This window comes from Melanerpes formicivorus, unplaced genomic scaffold (assembly GCF_026170545.1).
Source record: "Melanerpes formicivorus ecotype bairdi unplaced genomic scaffold, bMelFor1.0.p_v2 SCAF_3, whole genome shotgun sequence".
Classification (NCBI taxonomy): domain Eukaryota; kingdom Metazoa; phylum Chordata; class Aves; order Piciformes; family Picidae; genus Melanerpes; species Melanerpes formicivorus.
In genome coordinates, this window is record NW_027142355.1 from 14,557,317 (window position 1) to 14,577,392 (window position 20,076).

Consider the following 20,076-nt stretch of genomic DNA (forward strand, 5'->3'; position numbering starts at 1 on the left):
ATCTTGGCATTGAGGAGGCCTGGCATGCATGATTTAAACTAGATGTGCATAGAATAATCTATGATAGTTTATCTAGTTCTGCTGCAAGTATACCACAGTTGTTATATCCATAACTTATTCTAAATTTCCTACACCAGTGTTGTGTTACTGTTGATGTTTGGTGATGAAAGTTAGCTTTAAGTTATAAGATGGGCTTTGTTATCTAACTTGAATTAGCAAATAATTGTAAAAAGATGTTTGTGTTACTTTATTTTCTGGCAAAATCTTAATAGAAATTAAATTAGAGCAAATTTCTGTGATAAAGCAGATAAAAATTGGGATATTGTGTGGAATAGCTTGGAAAAACATTAAATTAAAAAAAAAAAATCTATAGCTAGTCTTAGACTGGACTGAATGAATTAAAAATATCAGTGACAAACTGCTACAGACACGGTCCTGCACTGAGCCTTGCACAGATTTAAAAAGCATTGCTTATTGTTGTACTCTTCAGAATGGGATGATTTTTGGACCCTTGCAATTTCTACTGTAAATTTGCTTTTGAAGGGTACTCCAGAACTTGCAACTGTAATGGATGAGACTCCAGGTGAGGTGATGGGTTCAGCAGAGCATAGTTACTTGAACTGACTGGGGCCTTCATGTTGACTAGATGGTTCCAGGCACAAGACACCTGAATACCTGTAGAGGAGGCCTGAAGACAGTTGCTTGTTGAGGGAGAGCTTGCTTTGATCGAGTTTGTGTGTATTTAAATTAATTCATGCTTCCAACTCAAAGATCTTATCTCTAGAAGGTTATTCCTTCATTTTATTTACCTTCAGAGCTTGATTTATGCAGCATTTCTGAGTGCTAGGTTTCTTTTCAGTGCCCTGCAGCAGCAAATTTAAAGAACAAGTGCTAAAGCCTGCATGCGAACGTGTGGCAACTTTAGCTTAAACATGAAACATACTTTAGATGCACATGCTTGTAAAGAAAAACTCTTTGAAGATGGAATTGACAGATGTTCTCAATAATTTAAAACTGGGAAGGTCTGCTAGTATTAACTTACGTTCACGAGTTCATTGGGAAATTACATTCTTGAATTTATCATGGAGGAGTCCAGCATCTCAGGTAATCATGATGTGTTGGAATTTAGCTTGACAACAAAGAACACTTTTGTGTGAATTTTGAAAAAAACATTTCACAAACTGTGTTGCCTGACATAATATAAAAGGAAAAGCCTATGGTTTTTGCTTGCTTTGTTTTAGTAACTCAAGTTCTACTGGTTTTTGTTGAATGTGGAAAATGAAGTATTGCCAGCTACTAATGATGCCTTTGCTTTCATGTGTTTCCTTCTCATACACTTGCAAGGAAAGTATAGAGGGGTATTGATGCACATGGAGAGAGGTGAAATTTTGTATCAAATCTGAATTTGATGTGCTGAGCACCTTAGCTTGCTCCCTAAAGTGCTTCTAGGGGTTAATTAAAAGAGGTGAAGTAAGCTGGATTTGAAGGAAAAAAAAAAAAAATAAATCAACACCTCCCACCCCAAAATCCCCAAAACTCAAACATCTAAAACACAATAAAGAACCCAACCAGACCAAAATGCCCCCACAAACCAAACAAAACCTCCCCAAATAAACAACCCCATAACCCAAACCAAACAAAAACTCAGATATTGTAATACTAGTTGCTATCTGTAATCATCCCCTTAGCTCTTGTCAGTTTGCAGCAGCATGTCTTTACTTAATAGTCCAGTGCTCAGGTTTTAATAATTAAAGCTGATCAGAAGTGATTGGCCAGATCCACTAGTCTAATAAAACAGTTGTAAAAGACCATCCCCCTTACAGTTGTTTCATCTCCCTCGTTTTACTTCCTTCTGGAAGAATTGGGTTATTGGGCAATATTAAAAGAAAATTGTGAAAGGCAAAATCCCTACTTCTTGTCTTTTTCTGGAGAAGGAAGCTGCTGCCTAGCCTTGAGGGAGAAGAAATATTTGTAGGAAAATACAACTAAGTCAGATTATAAGTCTGTCAACTGCCTTGTCACAGATGTCTTCTGGGTTGTGTTTCCCAGAATTCCTGTAACAAATGGTCTGTTATTTGTCTGAAAGAAGAGCACTCTTTTAGAGACTCAACTCTACACCAGTTTCAGCTATGCATGGAATTAGGAATAATCAAGTTTGCTGTGCCGCTTTGTTGGCTTCCTTCCGCATTGGTTTCTTGCATAATCGAGTCTTGCATACCCTTTTCTGTCTCTGTGGAAAGAAATGGTTGTTGGAAGTAGGAAGGTAGGACATGTTATTGTAAAGCACAGAAGCCTCACTTGGGACTACTGCAGTAAATGTCATGAAAAACAGGAAGGTCCGAAGTTTGATTTAAAATGTATTTAGAGAAAGAAGCCAGCACAATCAGGTATCAATGGCTGGGTGGAGTGCTTATTCAAGAGACTTTTTAATTGCTGGCTGTTATCCTGGTGGAGTTAGCTCCTAAACTTCCTTTGCGTAATGAATTTAATTGCAGCAAGTGCTTAATTCTGCCCAGTGCAGTACCTGACTCTCTAATTACTTTCCACAGCATAATGTTTTTTTCCAACATGAGAGATGCAAAGTATTTATTATTATTATTATTGTTATAAAAAACCCAGTAGGTTTTAAAAATGTTTCTTTATCCTGGAGTTTTAAGGTATCAAACTACAAAAATTGTTTTGGTGTCTAGTTCTTCCTAATGGGAAACAATTTAAATTTGAGAAGGGGCAATTAAATAACTCAATTCACTCTTCTCACTTGAAATGGAATGGGTTGTCTAGGGAGGTGGTTGAGGCCCCATCCCGGGAGGTGTTTAAGACCAGGCTGGATGAGGCTCTGTCCAGCCTGATCTAGCGTGGGGTGTCCCTGCCCATGGCAGGGGGGTTGGAACTAGATGATCCTTGTGGTCCCTTCCACTAATTCTATGATACTATGATACTATGAAATTTTAAATATGCTTTGGATTATATTGTTCTAAATGAGAAATTTTCCTCTTTTTTTTTTTTTTTAATTTTTAATTTTTATTTCCCCCCCACTGATGGGTATGTGAAAAGGTATATTTTTAAACCAAGAATGACCTTGTTGGGTTTTTTCTTTCTTTTTTTCCCTTTTCTTTAAAAAAAAAATAAATATCCATTTCTGTTTTTTTTTTTTTTTTTTAATTGTGTTTTGTAATGTAATACTGAAGACTGAAATAGTAAGAGACAGATCAAAACAATGTTTTCTGGTTTAAGGTGTATGCGCTTGCACTCTCGGGCCTGTTATGTCTGCTGCAGTCTGCAAACTAGGATGAGAAGTCATCTTCCTGCAATAACATTGCATTGAAGCAGGTCTCAAATGACAGGGGCTCCTTCTACCTCTGTTAGGTGTCTGGACTAAGCTGCTTGTATCACTTCTCTGCACAGTCAACAAAGGGACTTTGAATCTCAGAAGTGCACCTGTTTCTCCCTTAGGACCTTTAAAAGTGCTACTGTATTTAACTGCTCAGAGTTTGTCATATGAATCGAATCCCAGATACCTGTATGTGCCTACGTGTGTAGTGTGTATATGACTGGGGAGAACTTCTGGCATGTAAAGGTTTTGAAATTGACACAGTAAAAGAGATCACTGCAGACTGTTCTCTGCACTATTTGTGAAGGGTCCAAAGCAATCTTATAATCACAGAATCAATGAATGGCTTAGGTAGGAAGGAACCTCAGAGATCACCTACTCCAACCTCCCGGCCATGGGCAGAGATGCCTCTCAACCAGACTCAGCTGCACAAGGTCTCATCCAGCCTGGCCTTGAACACCTCCCAGGGAGGAGGCATCCACCATCTCTTTGGGCAACCTATTCCAGAGTCCCACCACGTTTGTACTGAAGAACTTCTTCCTAAGATCCAGTCTAACCCTACTCTCCTTCAGCTTCAAACCATTCCCCATTGTCCTGTTCCTAGACACCATCCTGAAAAGTCCCTTTTCAGCCTTCCTATAGTATGCCTTCAGGTATTGGAGGGCAGCTCTAAGCTGCCCTGAGAGTCGTCTTTTCTCTAGGTTGAACAACCACAACTCCCTCAGCCTATCCTCACAGCAGAGGTGCTAGAGTCCTTGGATCATCTTCAATAAGATCTCAAAAAGTTTGCCTATATTGTGTCATGTATCAACTTGTTCTTGCTACTTCATCTTATGTCTGAATTTCCTGAAGTTTGAAGTCAAAATATCTGACAGTCTTAAAGTGGACTTCTTGTATAAACAAGTACACAGTGATTTCTTAAACTAACCACCTGTCTTGATGTTATTTCAAGTGGCAGAACTCACCAAAACTGGTCTTGGTGCTAGTATTTTAAGAAGTGCTTTTGTGATCAACTTTTACTCTATCTGCAGTTCTGCTCATAGAAATACACAAATATTGCAGTGCTGTGGTAAGGCAAGAGCCTAAGAGAAAAGAATTGCTTTTCATTCACATTTTTAATAAAACTTATTTACATTTAGACAAAACTACATCTTTGGAAGAGTTTAATGAAAAAAACAATAGCCTAGCAGCTTAATGAGTGAAAAAATCTGGGAGTAGGTCTACTAGGAATATTATTTCATCAGTACTTCAGCATAAAAAGTGTCTTTTTCTGATGTTCTTTGGGGTTTTCTTGGGTTTTAATCTAGTTGACTACCAGCCTCACTATATATTTTGTTACTGTGCAATCTTATGAGGTAACGTTAAAGACAATCTAGCTGTAAAGGTGGGCAGAATGGAATGGAAAGGAAAATATATGGAGAGATTATTTTGAATAATAAATTCATAGGAGGTAGGGGTTCAACTAGATTTGTGTGGCATTTTCTGTGAAGTTAACTGAAAGACTGTCAGTGTGGCTGCTGTAGGTCTGCTCTCTGTCAGTATGCTCACTGGAATCCCAGCCAGTGCGGGGGGGGAGTGAGATCTTCCAGTCCTCTGGCCAGCACAAGTCATGGCATAAGGCGGAGGCTATCTCCTTGCTCACCTCTCCCCTCTAGCACAACTCGTTTACAGATCAGCCAGATCCAGTCCAGCCACGATGGAATGGAGAAGATAAAAGATAAAGATTTCTTTGTGAATAAGTCTCCCCAAGGAAATAGCCTCTTGTCTTTATGCTTGTCTTCCTGAAGACTGACCAACTGATTTTGTTTGAGCAATGTCTTTTAAAACCTAATGTAGATATTTTTTTGTGTGTGTGTTTTCTTTTTAGATTGGGGCATATGATCAACAAATATGGGAAAAATCAGTAGAGCAAAGAGAAATCAAGGTAACAACACTTCAACCTTTTCGGGGCCTGTTACTGTGCACACTGTCTGTGGTTGTGTATGCCTGATACAGTTTACAGTCTGTGTGGTGGTATTTAATACTGGTAAAATAAAACAAGACTTGTGGAGTGTAACCAAACATAGCCAGCATACCATGTTCTATTTATTTTACATAATCAGTAACTCTGCAGCACTTAGCTTGCTGCATCTTTCTGTATCTCAGTACCTTTTTTTTCTTTTCAGTTATCTTAAGATGGGGCTTAGTTGTTTTAGTACATCTGTCTTTCACTTTTCTTTGTGTTCTAATTCTGATGTCAGTTATCTGAGCTCTCTTTACTTTCAGTTAGTTACCTTATACCTGCAGTTTACTTTTCCTCCTTTATGATGCTGTCATTGTTTTGCACAGTTTATTAGACTGGTAAGTACTCCAGGCTTTGTTTCCCTGAACAAGCAGTTTAACAGTGTTCTTTGCATTTTGGTTTAACTAACAGTGCCATCAACGTCTGCTACATTGCTAAAGTGGTTTGGAGAGGAAAAAAATAAACAAACAATCCTATATTTAATGGATTTATGGACTGTATATTATGTCATACTCCATGATGTCAAAGTTAATTTTATTTAACATTGTCTTGCAATTAACATTTTTTTCTTCAAATACTGCACACAGGAGGTATGCTGTTTCTGCTTGAGTTTCAAGGCGTTGCTTAACACTGGCCAAATGTCCATTGCTTCAGTTTCCCCGTGGGTGTTTTTTTCCCCTGCCCAGACGTTAAATGTGTAAGAAGGGTGTGCCGGAGGCACTTGTTAGCACTGCGGGGGAACCGATCCTGACTTGGCAGGCTTCAGTCTACAAATTAAGTTCTAAGTCGGAGCAGATGGGATTTTTAAAGCGCATCTATACCTAAGGCGCAGTGGCCCCAGCCCGCAGCCGCGCCCCCCCTGTGGCGGGATCTGTCTCCCCCCTCTGCCGTTCCACCCCTGTCCATTCCTCCGTCCCTGTCCCGCCGCCGGCCCGGCCCCGCCGCCGGCTGCTCTGAAGGGGCCGGGGGCGCGGCAGGGGCAGTGCCAGGCAGGGCGGGCTGCTCGGAGGGGCCCAGTAGATCTCCAAGCAGCAGCTGCAGCCGGCACGAGTGCTGTTAGCAAGGCAGGAGTTGTTGCAGGAAATTTGTGTCCTGTGGTGTCATTTGTCTGGAATGTGCAGGAGAAGCTTTTGGAAACGTTTACCATCAGGACAGCTCATCTCCAGCTAAGAGTCAAGCCTGGTACTTGCTGTCAGTGTCCTTCCCATGGCAATGAGAACTGCTCACCATTATGACAGAAGTTGTTATAATGACTGTGCAATAGGACATTATACCAATAACTGATCGCAAGTGATGCCTTGTGCTCATTTATAATGCATCCCCTTTGGCTCTGGAGCCAAATAACTCAGAAATTAACGATGGTGGCTGTACGAACTCCTGTGGACTGAGCTTAGTGTAACAATGGCAACACTGCAACAGGCTACTGAGTTCAAAGATTACACAATGGTGCTTTAATCTCAAAGCTGCTACAGTACTGTTCATAAATGAAATTAACTAAAAATCTAAAAAATTACTCTTTAGTAGAAAATCTGAGTCTGATGCAATATAAATGTACCCCTTAGTTAGAAATATAGTAGATTCTATTAAGATGAATTTAAAAATTTGTGCAAAAGAATTTTTATAGTAATAACACCTATTTTTTAAGTGTTTTCATGTAAACTTTACTGTTAGAATCCTAGAATGGCTTAGGTTGGAAGGGACCTCAGAGATCATCTACTCCAGCCTTCCCGCCATAGGCAGGGACACCTCTCAACCAGACCCCGCTGCACAAGGCCTCATCCAGCCTGGCCTTGAACAGTCCCAGGGGGGAGTCTTCCACAACCTCCCTGGCCAACCTAATCCAGAGTCTCAAGTCTCACCACCCTTGTACTGAGTTTGGTGCAGAATAGAAATGTTACGAACTAACCAGACGGGCCTGAACAATATGAAACTGAGTGTTTCCTTTGTGATGGAAGTGAGTTGCAGATATTTGTGATGTATTAAAAGAGTGGAGAAATTTCATCCTAATGAATGGAATTCTTTCACTGCATGTGGCAAAACATAGAACAAATTCAGTGTAGTCTGTAGACTCTGAGAGCACTTGAGATTTGACCAAAGGCATTTTTAAACAGTATGACACCATTTTAAAACTTTTTTCCCCCCATGGAAAGATGCATCATATGGTTAGCCTTTTTGCACATTCTGCCATATCCATGTGTCACTGCTGTGTATTAATTGTGATTTGTTTCAAGCAAACTAATTTTTCTAATAGATGCATCAGGTGATGACTCTGTGTTTAATTAATCGTGAAGAGTTTGATTATTTCAATTTATTTTTATTAATGCAGCATGAAAAATCCAGTTGAATCTAGATGTGAGAAATATTTTGAGCTGCACTCTGTGTATTTGAACAATTTGCTCATTCTTGTAAAATTAACATTCACTGATCTTTCATTATTAATTTCATCTGATTTGAATGTTTGCATTTAAACAATAAATGTTTTTACATGTGGATAAAATATGAAAGTGGTGGAAATCTAGATGTCACCAGTGAATTTAATTGCCTTTTTTAATTAAAACTATTACAGAACTTACAAAATAATACCTGAATAATAATAATATCAGAAATGTTTTTGGAAGTATTCTGTTTACTCTGAATTGAATTGTGCTCTGTGGAATCATTGTGTGGTATGACCAAGAGCCTAATCTAAAGGGATCAGAATAAACACAACTGTCTTGGAGGCTTGAAAATGCAGCATCACATTTTATCATTAGAAACAAACTTGAAAGTTTTGCAAGATAACATGGCTCTTCAGTGAAGGAAGGTGCTGTTTCTAAAAGACAAGATAAACCTAATTTTATCCCTGCTGGTTTCCTGTTGTGTGGACTTTGGGGGTTTCCTCTTTTAAATAGGTGAATCTATATTCACTACTAAGAAAAATGAATAGTTTTCTAGAATTTGGATTTCTGATATTGCTGATTAGTGGTGCCTGCATTACAACATGATTTGTTGTCTAGGTTTTGAATGAAGGAGCTGCACTGTAAGCATTTTGTGCAGTTTATTTAGACATCTAAGGAGAAAAGATATTCAGGAATTTGTTGCAAAAGCTCTGGAGACCTAATAAAAATGTATTACTAATTCTTGCAAGTGTGTGCATATATTTTCTGCATAATCCCAAGCCATGGTAGATGAATGCTCAGTGCTTAACTATGTTTAGAAGATTACCTAATGGGTCAGTAATTGGTTGGGGTTTGTTTAGATTGTAAAATGCATTAAAAAGGCATTTGCTATGTCTTGTTTCATAGAATGTTTATTTTATAGTGCTTGAAATCTATGAAGTTGACATCTTTGTCTGAGTTTTCAGTAACAGAAGAGGTTAAATACAATTACTGACCACATCAGTATTTTTTCTGTTGTCCTATCTGTCACTTGCAAGAATGTATTTTAATAGCATTTATCTATTGCAGGGTTTGAGAAACAAACCAAAAAAAACAGGACATGTGAAACCAGACCTCATAGATGTTGATCTTGTAAGAGGTATGTCCTGAGTTAGAAAAAGCTGAATTTCTCAGTATAAAAATAACCACCATCCTGTGTACGGTAACAAAAGTGTAAGTACCAAAAAACTCCAACTAACCATCCCTATGTAACTTCTCTATACAAAGATGAATAGAACACTTTGTTAAAAGATGACCTCTGATTAAACTGAAGGCTTAAAGACTTGATGTAGTTTTTGTTAGATAGATTTTTATTTTGAAAAAAGAAGCATCTAGATTGTAATGCATCAATTTTTGTAGTTCATAAATCAGGCATTCAGACTTCTTCCAGATCTTCTGACATCTAGGAGAAAGGTTATGTTGAAATTTCTGGAGAGCAACAGTTCTATAAGCCTTGACTATGTCTTGCCCATTCTAAATAACAAAACAACAATCGAAGGTCAGATCGTATGAGACTTTTCAAAAAGTCTTTATTTAGTCTGAATTTATTTAATTTCCCTCATGCCTTGTGAAAATGTTATTAAGCTTTTTTTCCTGTAAGTTCAGCAGCCAGCGCAGTCTCCTGAATCCATTCCAGGCAGTACACTTTGAATTCAGTCTTGTATTAACCAAAGCACCCCACTGTGCTCTGGCCCGAATAGAATAGAATAGAATAGAATAGAATTAACCAGGTTGGAAGAGACCTTTGAGACCTTCGAGTCCGATGTATCATCCCACCCTATCTAATCAACTAAACCATGGCACCAAGCACCCCATTCAGTTTCTTCCTAAACACCTCCATTGACGGTGACTCACCACCTCCCTGGGCAGCCCATTCCAATGGCCAATCACTCTTTACATGAAGAACTTCTTCCTAACATCCAGCCAAAACCTCCCCTAGCGCAGCTTGAGTCTGTGTAGAGACCTGCTCACCCCTGTGTTCCCAGGCCACTTCATGGCTTCACCAGTTGGGCTGGCTTGATACCTGCTAGCACTTGCAGGTTGCTGGCACTATCAACACCTGCCCCCTACCCTTGCCCCACTCATGCTCTGATACCTGACTCCAGGTTCCAGCACTCACCCTGCTAGGCATGCATGTTCTCAAAACAGACCAGCCCCTGCCCAGGAGGGAGTTAATTAGAAGGAATTACAGACTGACCTGGGCAGGTGCATGACCAGCAGCATACTCTTAAGAAGCAGCTAGTTATGCTTGCCAGGCATTTTTTCTCTCTCTACTCCTCAATTCCTCCATACTTGCTCCTCCTCAAGTTGCCTAGACCTCTCCCTTGGTTTCTTCCGTAAACATCCCATGGTAAGTCCTGTGCAACAAGAGATCCTTTTCCTTTGCATTCCATAATGAGTCCCACATCCCTGGGCAGTAACCCCCTTTCCTCTGAAAGGTGATCTGGAGGGCTGCTACCAATGGCTTGTGGTGATGATTTCACACCTGGAGAACTGATAGCTCTCTTGGGACAGCCCTGATTCTTTCTGCTCTTGTGCCTCTGTAATGGTTTGTGGAGATGGGCCTTTAATGGGCTTCAGCAATAGGTCTAAAAGAACCCCAGCAGGATATTATTTGGGCTCCCCCTCCTGACATTGTCTCTTTGAGCAGATGAACTTTTATCACATCACCTAACAATAGAACTTTTAAAAAAATGAGCACAGGAGAGAAAGAAACAAAATCAAATAATATTTGAAATTAAAGGAAATGGAACTGAAAACTGCATATTGGTAGGAATTAAGGAACAGCAGCAAACCACTTCCATATAGTGATACAGAGGAATAACATTTAAATGGCTACTCTCCACAGATGTCTAAGTGGGCATTTAAGGTAGTTCCAATACTGACAGTGTACTCCATGCCAGCGCAGAGCTCAGTGATGCCAGTTCTGCTTGTGAACAAGGTGGAGATGGCATAGCGGCACATAGTAGTTGCCCGTTCAGAGCAATAACCTTGGCATAATTTTCACAGCCCCAGTGAATAAATACTGCAGTTTTCTAGCTGGCAGAGGAGTGGGAATTTGCAGGAAGAAAAAGAAATGGAGAGGAAGGACATTTTGAATGAGTGAGGTAAAAAATGATGAAAAAAACAGACAAAGATAGATTATTGAGTGGCTTTCCTGCTCCTGGGCTAGCCCTCATTTGGACAGGTAACTCCTCTATACTTCTCAGCCCTATTCTGTTTACCTGTATGACACAGCTGGAGCAATTTACAGATGTTCATGTTTTAGATCCCATTCCTTTGTTGGGAAAGGACTCTTCAGTACCTGCACAGGCATGTGGAGTTTTCATACAACTTCCTGCTGCTTCATATCCATTTTCTGATACTTCAGTGAAGCAGAATATTTTTTATTATTTTAAAATAATTTTGACTTTGTAAGAAATGGCAATGTCTTGTTATTCACACTTGCTGAAGTCTTGGTATTTGTAGAAATTCCAGGTACTGCCAGTCAGGAGGGCGCCAGCATTTTGCACCAATTTTGGACTGACATGGTGTAATGATGGAAGTATAAGATTTGTCAAATAGTTATGCTTAATAATTATCTTAATTACTCTGCTACTGAACAACTCAAGTTATTTTTAGCCATAACAATAAAATACATCAAAACTTATTTTCTTTTTCTTTTTTTTTTTTTCCCAAGGATCTGCTTTTGCTAAAGCAAAACCTGAAAGTCCTTGGACGTCTCTGACCCGCAAAGGAATCGTGAGAGTTGTTTTCTTTCCGTTCTTCTACAGGTGGTGGCTACAAGTAACATCGAGGGTCATCTTTTTCTGGCTGCTTGTTCTTTACCTTCTGCAAGGTAGAGTTGGATCACAGGCCCAGCTTCAAGTGACTGCTGGTTTTAACCATATGGAAGCTGTTCTGTCTTACTTGGTCCACTTTCTGCAGTTAAGATTAATTCCAATGTTTTCTGAGAATACTGGAATGACACAGCACCAAGTGTGTGTCTTTGGGTTAATATTTCTTTGATATATATATATAAAGGGAACATTCTGAAAATTTAAGCATTACTTCAAAAGGTTTCTTCAGCATTTAGCACACTTTTTAGTTTGTTGCCACTCTCTATAATTTAGGTTGCCAGGACTATGTAATTTAGTTTGGGAGTGAGCAATACCAAAGCAAGCTTTGGCTTAGGCAGTGTGTTTTGTTGATCTCTCTGGTATGTGTGCAGATCAAGAGCTGATAAAGAAGCAAGCTAGGCCAAACCTGCCAAGGTGCCTGCAGCATATGCAGCCTGGTAGGATGATCTGTTTGACCAGTTTCCTGTTGTCTTTTTCCATGTGTTACTTATGTCACACAGAGACACTGAACTTGTAGCTTGTAATATTATTACTTAAGCACACCTTGGCTGTGCTTCTGAGTGACAGGTGAGGGCCTTGCTATCCTCTGTGCTTCTATAATTGTTTCTATTGAAATTGGGAAACCTCAAGTATTGTGCTCACTTCTGGGCCCCTTACTGTAAGAAGGGCATAGAAGTTCTGGAGCATGTCCAGAGAAAGACAAAGAGGCTGGTGAAGGGCCTGGAGCACATGGCCTACAAGGAGCATCTGAGAGAGCAGGAGTTGTTCAGTCTGGAGAAGAGGAGGCTGAAGGGAGAGCTCATCACTCTATAACTACCTGAAGGGAGGCTGGAGTGAGGAGGGGGCAGCCTGTTCTTAGCAAGTTACAGGACTAGAGGAAATGGCTTCAATATGCACCAGGGGAGGTTCAGACTGGATATTAAGAAATATTTCTTCATTGATAGGGTTCTGAAACATTGGAATGGTCTGCCCAGAGCAGTGGTGGAGTCACCATTCCTGGGGGTGTTTAAGCAGCATGTGGACCTGGTGCTTAGGAACATGGTTTACTGTTGACCTTGTAGTGCCTGATCGAAGGTTGGACTGGATGATCTTGGAGATCTCTTCCATCCAGATATATTCTGTAATGCTGTTTGGGGACACTATGCATCTTGATGTTTTATTTTTTAGATTTTGGAAGGCCTTTGGGGTAACTGTTAACAAACAGAAGGCAATTCACAGTTTTCTGAATACACAGTCTTGAGTTCTAAGAACCTGACTTTCTGCTTAATTATTTGTAACATGTAAGAAGAAAACTGGAAAAGAAGTAGTGATGTAGTGAGTCAGCATCTATCAGAAGCATGTACAACAAATGGAACAGAAGGTTAATGAAAGCTGGGAGCAGTTTAAGTATCCTGAGAAGCAAATTAACTGAGAAGTTTTCCACTAAAATGCAACATTACTTTTTTAGTTTTGCCATCTGTCCTTGCAGTTGCAAATCACTGCATCATTTGGAAGGTGTATTTTAAACAGGAAATGGAGTTAAAAAAAGACAGCAGTGCCTCTTGCATGATGATGTCATCAGTTAGTAATTGAGTTTCACAGTGCCAGGGCTGCAAGACTTGAAATATTGGTAAATATACACCTGGTCTCCTATAAAAACCTTCTCCTTATCCTCATTTCCAAGCTAGGTGCTTAAGAAGTGTCATCATATACATCAGCAGTTACTGTTCATTCATTACTCTGTTCATAGTTGGCTGATGCTGAGAAAGACCCTAATCCTAGTTTGTTATTTCCCCATTCTTAAATGTAGTTTAAAAACATCCTGCATTTAATTTGTGGAACATCCAGGAGAACTTTAAAAGCAGCCAAATAGTAAAAGTGCAGATTTTCAGTGCAAGTAAGTTTTTAGGACATTAGTTAAAGAGCTATCTTGTAATTAACTACTTTTTTTTTCTCTCAGGTTTCTTGGGATTTTGAGTTGCTAAATTTATCATCATAATGCATCATTTCCCTAATCTGTAGAGTCTGTAATGTGAGAAAAGATTTCTGGTATTTCTGAGGTGGTGAATTAAAAAATGCTGGAAATTAGTGAATAGTATTTAATATTACAGTATGAGCAAACTATTTAAAACACTTGTTAGGTAAATTGTGAATTAACTGACAAGTTTTTCATGATTTTTTGTTTTTAAATGAATTGGAATACTGAAAATGTAAATTAATGAAGTAACTAATCTAATTACCCCGTTTCATTGAAATTACAATTCCTTCCTCTCAGAATTACATGGATTGGTTTAAAATGCAGTCAGAGTTAACAAAAGCCATGTAATGAGTAGTCTGTTACAGACATTTCAAATACTGAACTCAACTTCATCTCCCTTCTTTTGCAGTTGCTGCTGTGGTGTTGTTCTATACAGCCCAAAGCCCACATAATATACCTCTGACTGAAGTGATTGGGCCAGTATGGCTGATGTTACTTCTTGGAACTGTTCATTGTCAGATTGTTTCAACACGAACTCCTAAGCCACCTCCCAGCACGGGGGGTAAAAGAAGAAGGTAAAGTACTTATCATTTAGCATTGTTAGGCTGAAGAACATGCACAAAAGAATGCTTGGGGTTTATTGTCTCTGCTTTGCAAAAGATGAGAAATTGGTGCTCTGTTTTTATCTGAAACTTTAAAATGGGTGTTTAATTGGTGCTCTTTTACACATTGACTGATTTCTGTGTTGTTTTATTTTAATTTTAATGCATTGAAAATGACATTTTGCCTCAGAACAGTTTGTATCTAAGTAGTGTTGGAGTGACAGTGTTTATACTACAAAAAATTCAGTATTCGAATTCAGCAGTACTGACTAAGGATTTCTGTAGGAAATGTACGTTAAAGGAGAACTTGGGTCTTCCAGCACTTCACTGAGTATGCTTCGCTACAGTGGATGGTTCCATTACAATGGGAAAGCCTGCAGTAGTGAATTTTTCAAGTTTAAGCCTCTGATGATGAGAAGAAATGTATTTTGAGTTTGAATGTTGTGATAATAAGTGTTATGATTCCTTTTATTAAATGAAATTTATTATACAGACATGATAAAGCTTTAGCAAAATGTTGAAATCTTGCTTGGTTTTGCATGCTTAAACTGCTGAACACATTACAGATCTAATAGATTGCACTTCTAAAGCTACCTTCCAATTTTAATCTCTTCTGATGAAGGAAATTAAGGAAAGCAGCACATTTGGAAGTACATAGGGAAGGAGATGGCTCTAGTACCACAGATAACACACAGGAGGGATCAGTGCAGAGCTACGGTACAAGCACCTCTTGCAGTATTGGCGCTGTCTTCAGAGATATCTGGCATGCTGCTTTCTTTTTATCAGGGTTTGTATTTATTCAAGGTTATGTATGTGTGAGAGACGCACTATCCCTTTTCTAAATAAGTAAACATTGATGTAATGATTAAGCCTTTGTTGATACAGGTTTTGTCTGTAGCAGTAAACTCATCTCAGTATTTGAACTTGTGCTAATCTGTTGTTTCTTAACATTTGCCAACACTGATGCAGTAATTTTGAAAAGCTGTTGAGTTAACTTTTATTTAAATTATATTTGGATGTAAAAGTACTGTGTGGGCCATCAGGAACCAACCAACTCAGTGTCTCAATTTTAATCTGGAGAGAAAAGTCAGCTCTTGAATTTTACCTTATTACATTGTTCATTATTCTGAGAGAATGCTTATTGAATTCTGTCACTGCCATCCAACCACACACTTGTGCAGAAGGGAAAGCCTTCAGGACTCAAAGAGGCACAGAATTTACTTTAGAAATAAACCTCAAAGATACATTTTCTAATGACTGGAAGAAACATTTAACCCTGTTGCATTCCAGAGCTGTTTTGCAAATGATCAATCTCCTAATGCAGTGCTCTGGGCAGTGAAAAAGTTTTTTAAAGAAACATTCTGTTGCAGTCTGTGTTCAGGTCATGTTGCACACACAACACTCAGTGTAATCAAGACAAAATATGCTCATAAAATAATTTGAAATTGAGAAAAGGGATACTGCAAGTTATTACATTGATGTTTTGTTGTGCATGCTGCATCTTAAACATGGCAACACTAACATGTCTGTGACTTGTGGTATGTGCTCTTAACCACTGGTAAAGCTTATCATGTTATGTTCCATTCTGAGAATATCTAGTTAACACTGGAGAAGTTTCAGAAATGGTTAAAAATATTGCAGGAAGAGTTCATTTGACTTTCTCTGTGTAGATTAAGCTGGCTTTGACAAGCTGCTGTTCTTTGGGTCTGTGTCCATTAATTTCTGGTATGTTTGGAGTGTAATCTTGTACACTTTGGAAGGTTTTCCATTCATTGAAGATGATGATCTGCAATAAGAGGAGTGTTGGAAGGTTCATATCTTTCCTTACCTTGTATTGGGCTCAAAGTGTTTTCAGTTGAGAAGGGCTGTATGAGATGTGTTCTTATAACTTGTTTAAACCATGGCATGAGAGGTAGTTTGTATATATACAGATGTTAAGCCTCAGTGTTGACTGCTTAGAATATACAGTATCTTTAAAGGAGTATGAGAAGAGAGTGACTTGAGAAGGCTGTAAGTAGCCATGAATCAGTTGTTACCTCTTCAGTTGTAAAGCAAGGTTGTTGGTGTGTCTGGAGCCATACAAACCATGTCAGGAACTTGCCCAGCTGAAAATAACCTTTTTTCCCTTTAGAAGATCATGCAAATCAGTTTCTTCACACAGTTTTTGTTATGGTAATGCAAACAGTTTTGTTAGTGAGTCTAGGAATGCACAAACAGAAGCAGTGTGGGGTACATTGACCTGCTGATATAGCTGAAGAAAGTCTTACAACACAGCTGCAGAGTGACATCTGTCCTGTTTCTTAAGACATATTTTAAAGCTCTTTAGATAAGCACATTACAGGACGGCTGCAGACAGACTTTTCATAAGGGTGTCTAAAGACAGGACAAAGGGGAATGGTTTGAAGATGGGGGAGAGTAGGGTTAGACTGGATCTTAGGAAGAAGTTCTTCAGTAAGAGGATGGTGTGGTGGGTTGAAAATTCCCCTATGGAATAGATTGCCCATAAAGGTTGTGGATGCCTCCTCCCTGGGGGTGTTCAAGGCCAGGTTGGATGAGGCGTTGAGCAGCTGAGTCTGGTTAAGAGGTGTCCCTTCCCATGGCAGGGAGATTGGGAGTAGGTGACCTCTGAGGTCCCTTTCCAACCTAAGCCATTCTAGGATTCTCTTTCTTCAGTTGTCTGATCTTTATTAAGCTAATTAAATAGTGATATTATGAAATGACACAGAGAGAAAGTCTTAATGTGTTTACTGTTGATAGTTTGACCTTTTTGCCCACAGCCTCAATAATGTTTGGGATGAACTAGAAAATTAAAACATTATAAAAGCTAGCACATTGGTAACCTGCAAGCAGAAGGCTCACTAACAGCTTCTCCACCACAAAACACAGGCTAAACCATCTTCTTGTCTCTTTACATTTGTAAACTTGTAATAGAAAATCATCTCTGCAAATATATAATAACTACAGAACATTTTTATGTTGGGCTTGTACTCATTTAGAAATAAAGCTGACAAAGAATTTTGGCAATAGGTCAGGGAGTAGTAGGTGAGTCCTATAGCTTGCTAAAAGGGTTTCCCACAAAAGTGGAGCAGCAGCTATTTTGGTTTGTTCGAACAAAAATTAAAAAATTAACTTTTTAGCTTTTTACCAGGAAGGGGTAAGGAAAGGTTGAATGAGATTCAAGATGGGAAAGAAGGACAAAATATTTTAGTAACATTGTCTCTTCTTTTCATTATTTTATCTGCATTCCAGCAGAGGAATTGTTCTTTTTTTGATTTTTCCATTTTATCTGTCTCTTCCTACCTGATTTGGATTTTTTGTGTGTTTAGGTTGCCCCTGTATTTGTGGAGGACATTACCTTGGGAGGAATGTGATGTGACTATCTCAGCTCTCCCAGTTTGTTTGATGCACATATTAGAAGGGAATTTAATCTGCTGCTGTGTAATCCAAGCTCTCACAGAACACTTGGCTCCTTAAAGAGAAAGGCAATGCAGATTCTCTCACAAGAGCACAAGAACAATTAAACAAATTTTTGACAGTTTTGTGGCCTATGTCCAGTGTTCTGCTTTTCAGTAAAAACTTGATTTGTAACACTTCCACCCAAAAACTATTCTGAGAATCTAAACCCCAGAATCTTAATAAATACAAGATCTACATGGCTTTTTGCATTTCTTTGCCATGATATTTATTTGGAGATTACAGAAATTTATGCAAAGACTTAAAGTAGTCTTTATTGTTAAGGCAGCAAACTCCTATTCCTTTTCCTTCCTTCATTGCCTGCACTTTCTAATTTGGAAGTGTAATCATCCAAATATTTGCTTTGAGAAAGCACTTTTCTAGCTTTAGATATTCTTGCTGGTACATCTATTGTCTAGGTAAGGGCCTTGATGTGTAGAGAATGTTACGGAAGACTATTCATCAGTTTCAGAACTATATTGAAGCATAGTTCATAAGCTTCTTTTGTGATTTGAAAACTGGCTTAGTAAGTGATATGTATTGAAATATATTTCTGGGGTGTTACTGGATAATGCAGAAAAGGGTAAATCACCTTAACAGGTCTGGTAAGAAGCAATTGAGGAACTGGGATTGGTTAATGTGGAGAAGAGGAGGCTAAGGGGAGACCATATTGCTCTCTACAGCTCCCTGAAAGGAGGTTGTAGTGAGGTGGCGTTGGTCTCCTCTCCCGAGCAACAAGTGATAGGATGACAGGAACTGACCTCAACTTACACCAGGGGAGGTTTTGGTTAGACATTAGAAGAAACTTCTTAATTGAAAAGGCTCTCAAACACTGGAACTGGCTGCCCAGGGAGGTGGTTGAATCCCATTCCAGGAGGTGTTTACAAAGACATAGGTGTGGTACTGAGTGACATGGTTTAGCACCAGACTTGGTAGAGGTAGTGACCCTTTCAATTTGAAAGGTCTTTTCCAACCTAAACCGTTCTGTATTTCTGTTGCAGAGTTGTCAATAGGCAGAGTGTATTTAAAACAACAACAGAAAATACCTGTGTGCTGAATACTGAATAGCATGCTGGTTTGCTCCTTCAGTAACTGGCATGCTTGTTCTGAAGTAAATAAACTAAAATAAACTTACAGCACACATCTGTTTTTGTTAAGATGGAGAAACTTCTCAGTTGTGTTTGAGGGTTGTGGTTCTTCTGATGTCAAAGTGATTGTGAAATTTTAGCTTTAAAATATTGGTTTCCTTTTCTTTCAGTAATTAATGGTAAAATTTTCTTTCAGACCCTTGACAGTTTATTTTGTAACAATTTTAGGAAAAGATATTATTTAGAAGATGAAACAGTTGCATGTATTGCATCACATGTTGATGTTAATGGTTTGTGTTCATTTTAGTAGTAAAACTAAAATGGATTGAGTTTTAGCTGGATTTAGATTGAGGGGAAAAAAAAAAAGGAATCATTCATTTGATACATATATTTGTTTCAAATATAGATCTAAGAAAGCAAAAAACTCAATAGATAAATCCACAGAGACTGATAATGGCTATGTGTCCCTTGATGGGAAAAAGACTGGCAAAAGCAGTGAAGAATGTGTGCAGAGCCAGGAGCGGCGGTGTGAAGTGATTAAGCCGGAGGAGTCAGGGTGGAGCACAACAGCAGTGCGAGATGTCTTCATCAATCACAGTCATCACAAAGTAAGTCTACTTCACGGCTTTCAGAGCAGTTGTTGTTGAATGATGTGTGAGCTGTATTTATATGGTGGTTTTGATTAATTCTTACATACTTTATCCTTAAAAATGTTTCAAAAATTAAATCAGCCTTACAGTCCTGGGGCCAAAAATTATATAAGTCTTACTTCATGTTAATATTCCTTGCCTTCCCCTTTTCTTGTAGGAGGATCTTTACTGACATCTAAACATTCTTTACCATTCCAATACCTGAAGGGACCTACAGGAAGGCTGCAGAGGGACTTTTCATAAGGGTGTCTATAGACAGGACAAGGGGGAATGGTTTGAAGGTGAGGGAGAGTAGGGTTAGACTGGATTGTAGGAAGAAGTTCATCTGGTGAGACTCTGGAACAGGTGGCACAGGGACGTTGTGGATGCCGCCTTCCTGGGGGTTTTCAGGGTCAGATTGGATGAGGCCTTGAGCAGCTGATTCTGGTTGAGAAGCGTCCCTGCTCATGGCATGAGGTTGGAGTAGATTCTCCAAGGTCCCTTCCAACCTGATTTTATGATTCAGTGTTTCAGTGCACAGGTTTGTGTGCTTTTATCTGTGTTTTTTTCCACACCAGCTAAACACACTCTACCTTTTCCTGTCTCTTTGATACTCTGAGCACAGCCTATCTCTGTGCTACAACAGTACAGATTTTGGATTGCTGACAGTTTGTAATTCTGAGGTCATTCTGAGTATTTGCTTGTGAATCATCTTTTATTTATTTAAATCTGTGTAGAAGATGAGGAAAGCCCAATTT

The 20,076-nt window shown here is 39.0% G+C and overlaps 1 protein-coding gene across 7 annotated transcripts in view; it reads left to right on the forward strand.

Moving 5' to 3' along the window:
* PHTF2 (putative homeodomain transcription factor 2) overlaps positions 1-20,076 on the forward strand; it is a 70,854-nt gene that overhangs the window by 25,470 nt on the left and 25,308 nt on the right. For 6 of the 7 annotated variants that reach the window (XM_068167496.1, XM_068167508.1, XM_068167491.1 and 3 more), the window contains exons 3-8: positions 5,199-5,255; positions 8,780-8,849; positions 11,430-11,588; positions 13,956-14,121; positions 14,771-14,935; positions 19,096-19,297. In XM_068167496.1, the coding sequence (XP_068023597.1) occupies positions 5,199-5,255; positions 8,780-8,849; positions 11,430-11,588; positions 13,956-14,121; positions 14,771-14,935; positions 19,096-19,297 (819 nt within the window). The remainder of the gene's footprint in view (positions 1-5,198; positions 5,256-8,779; positions 8,850-11,429; positions 11,589-13,955; positions 14,122-14,770; positions 14,936-19,095; positions 19,298-20,076) is intronic. The other variant, XM_068167520.1, reaches the window with a different exon arrangement.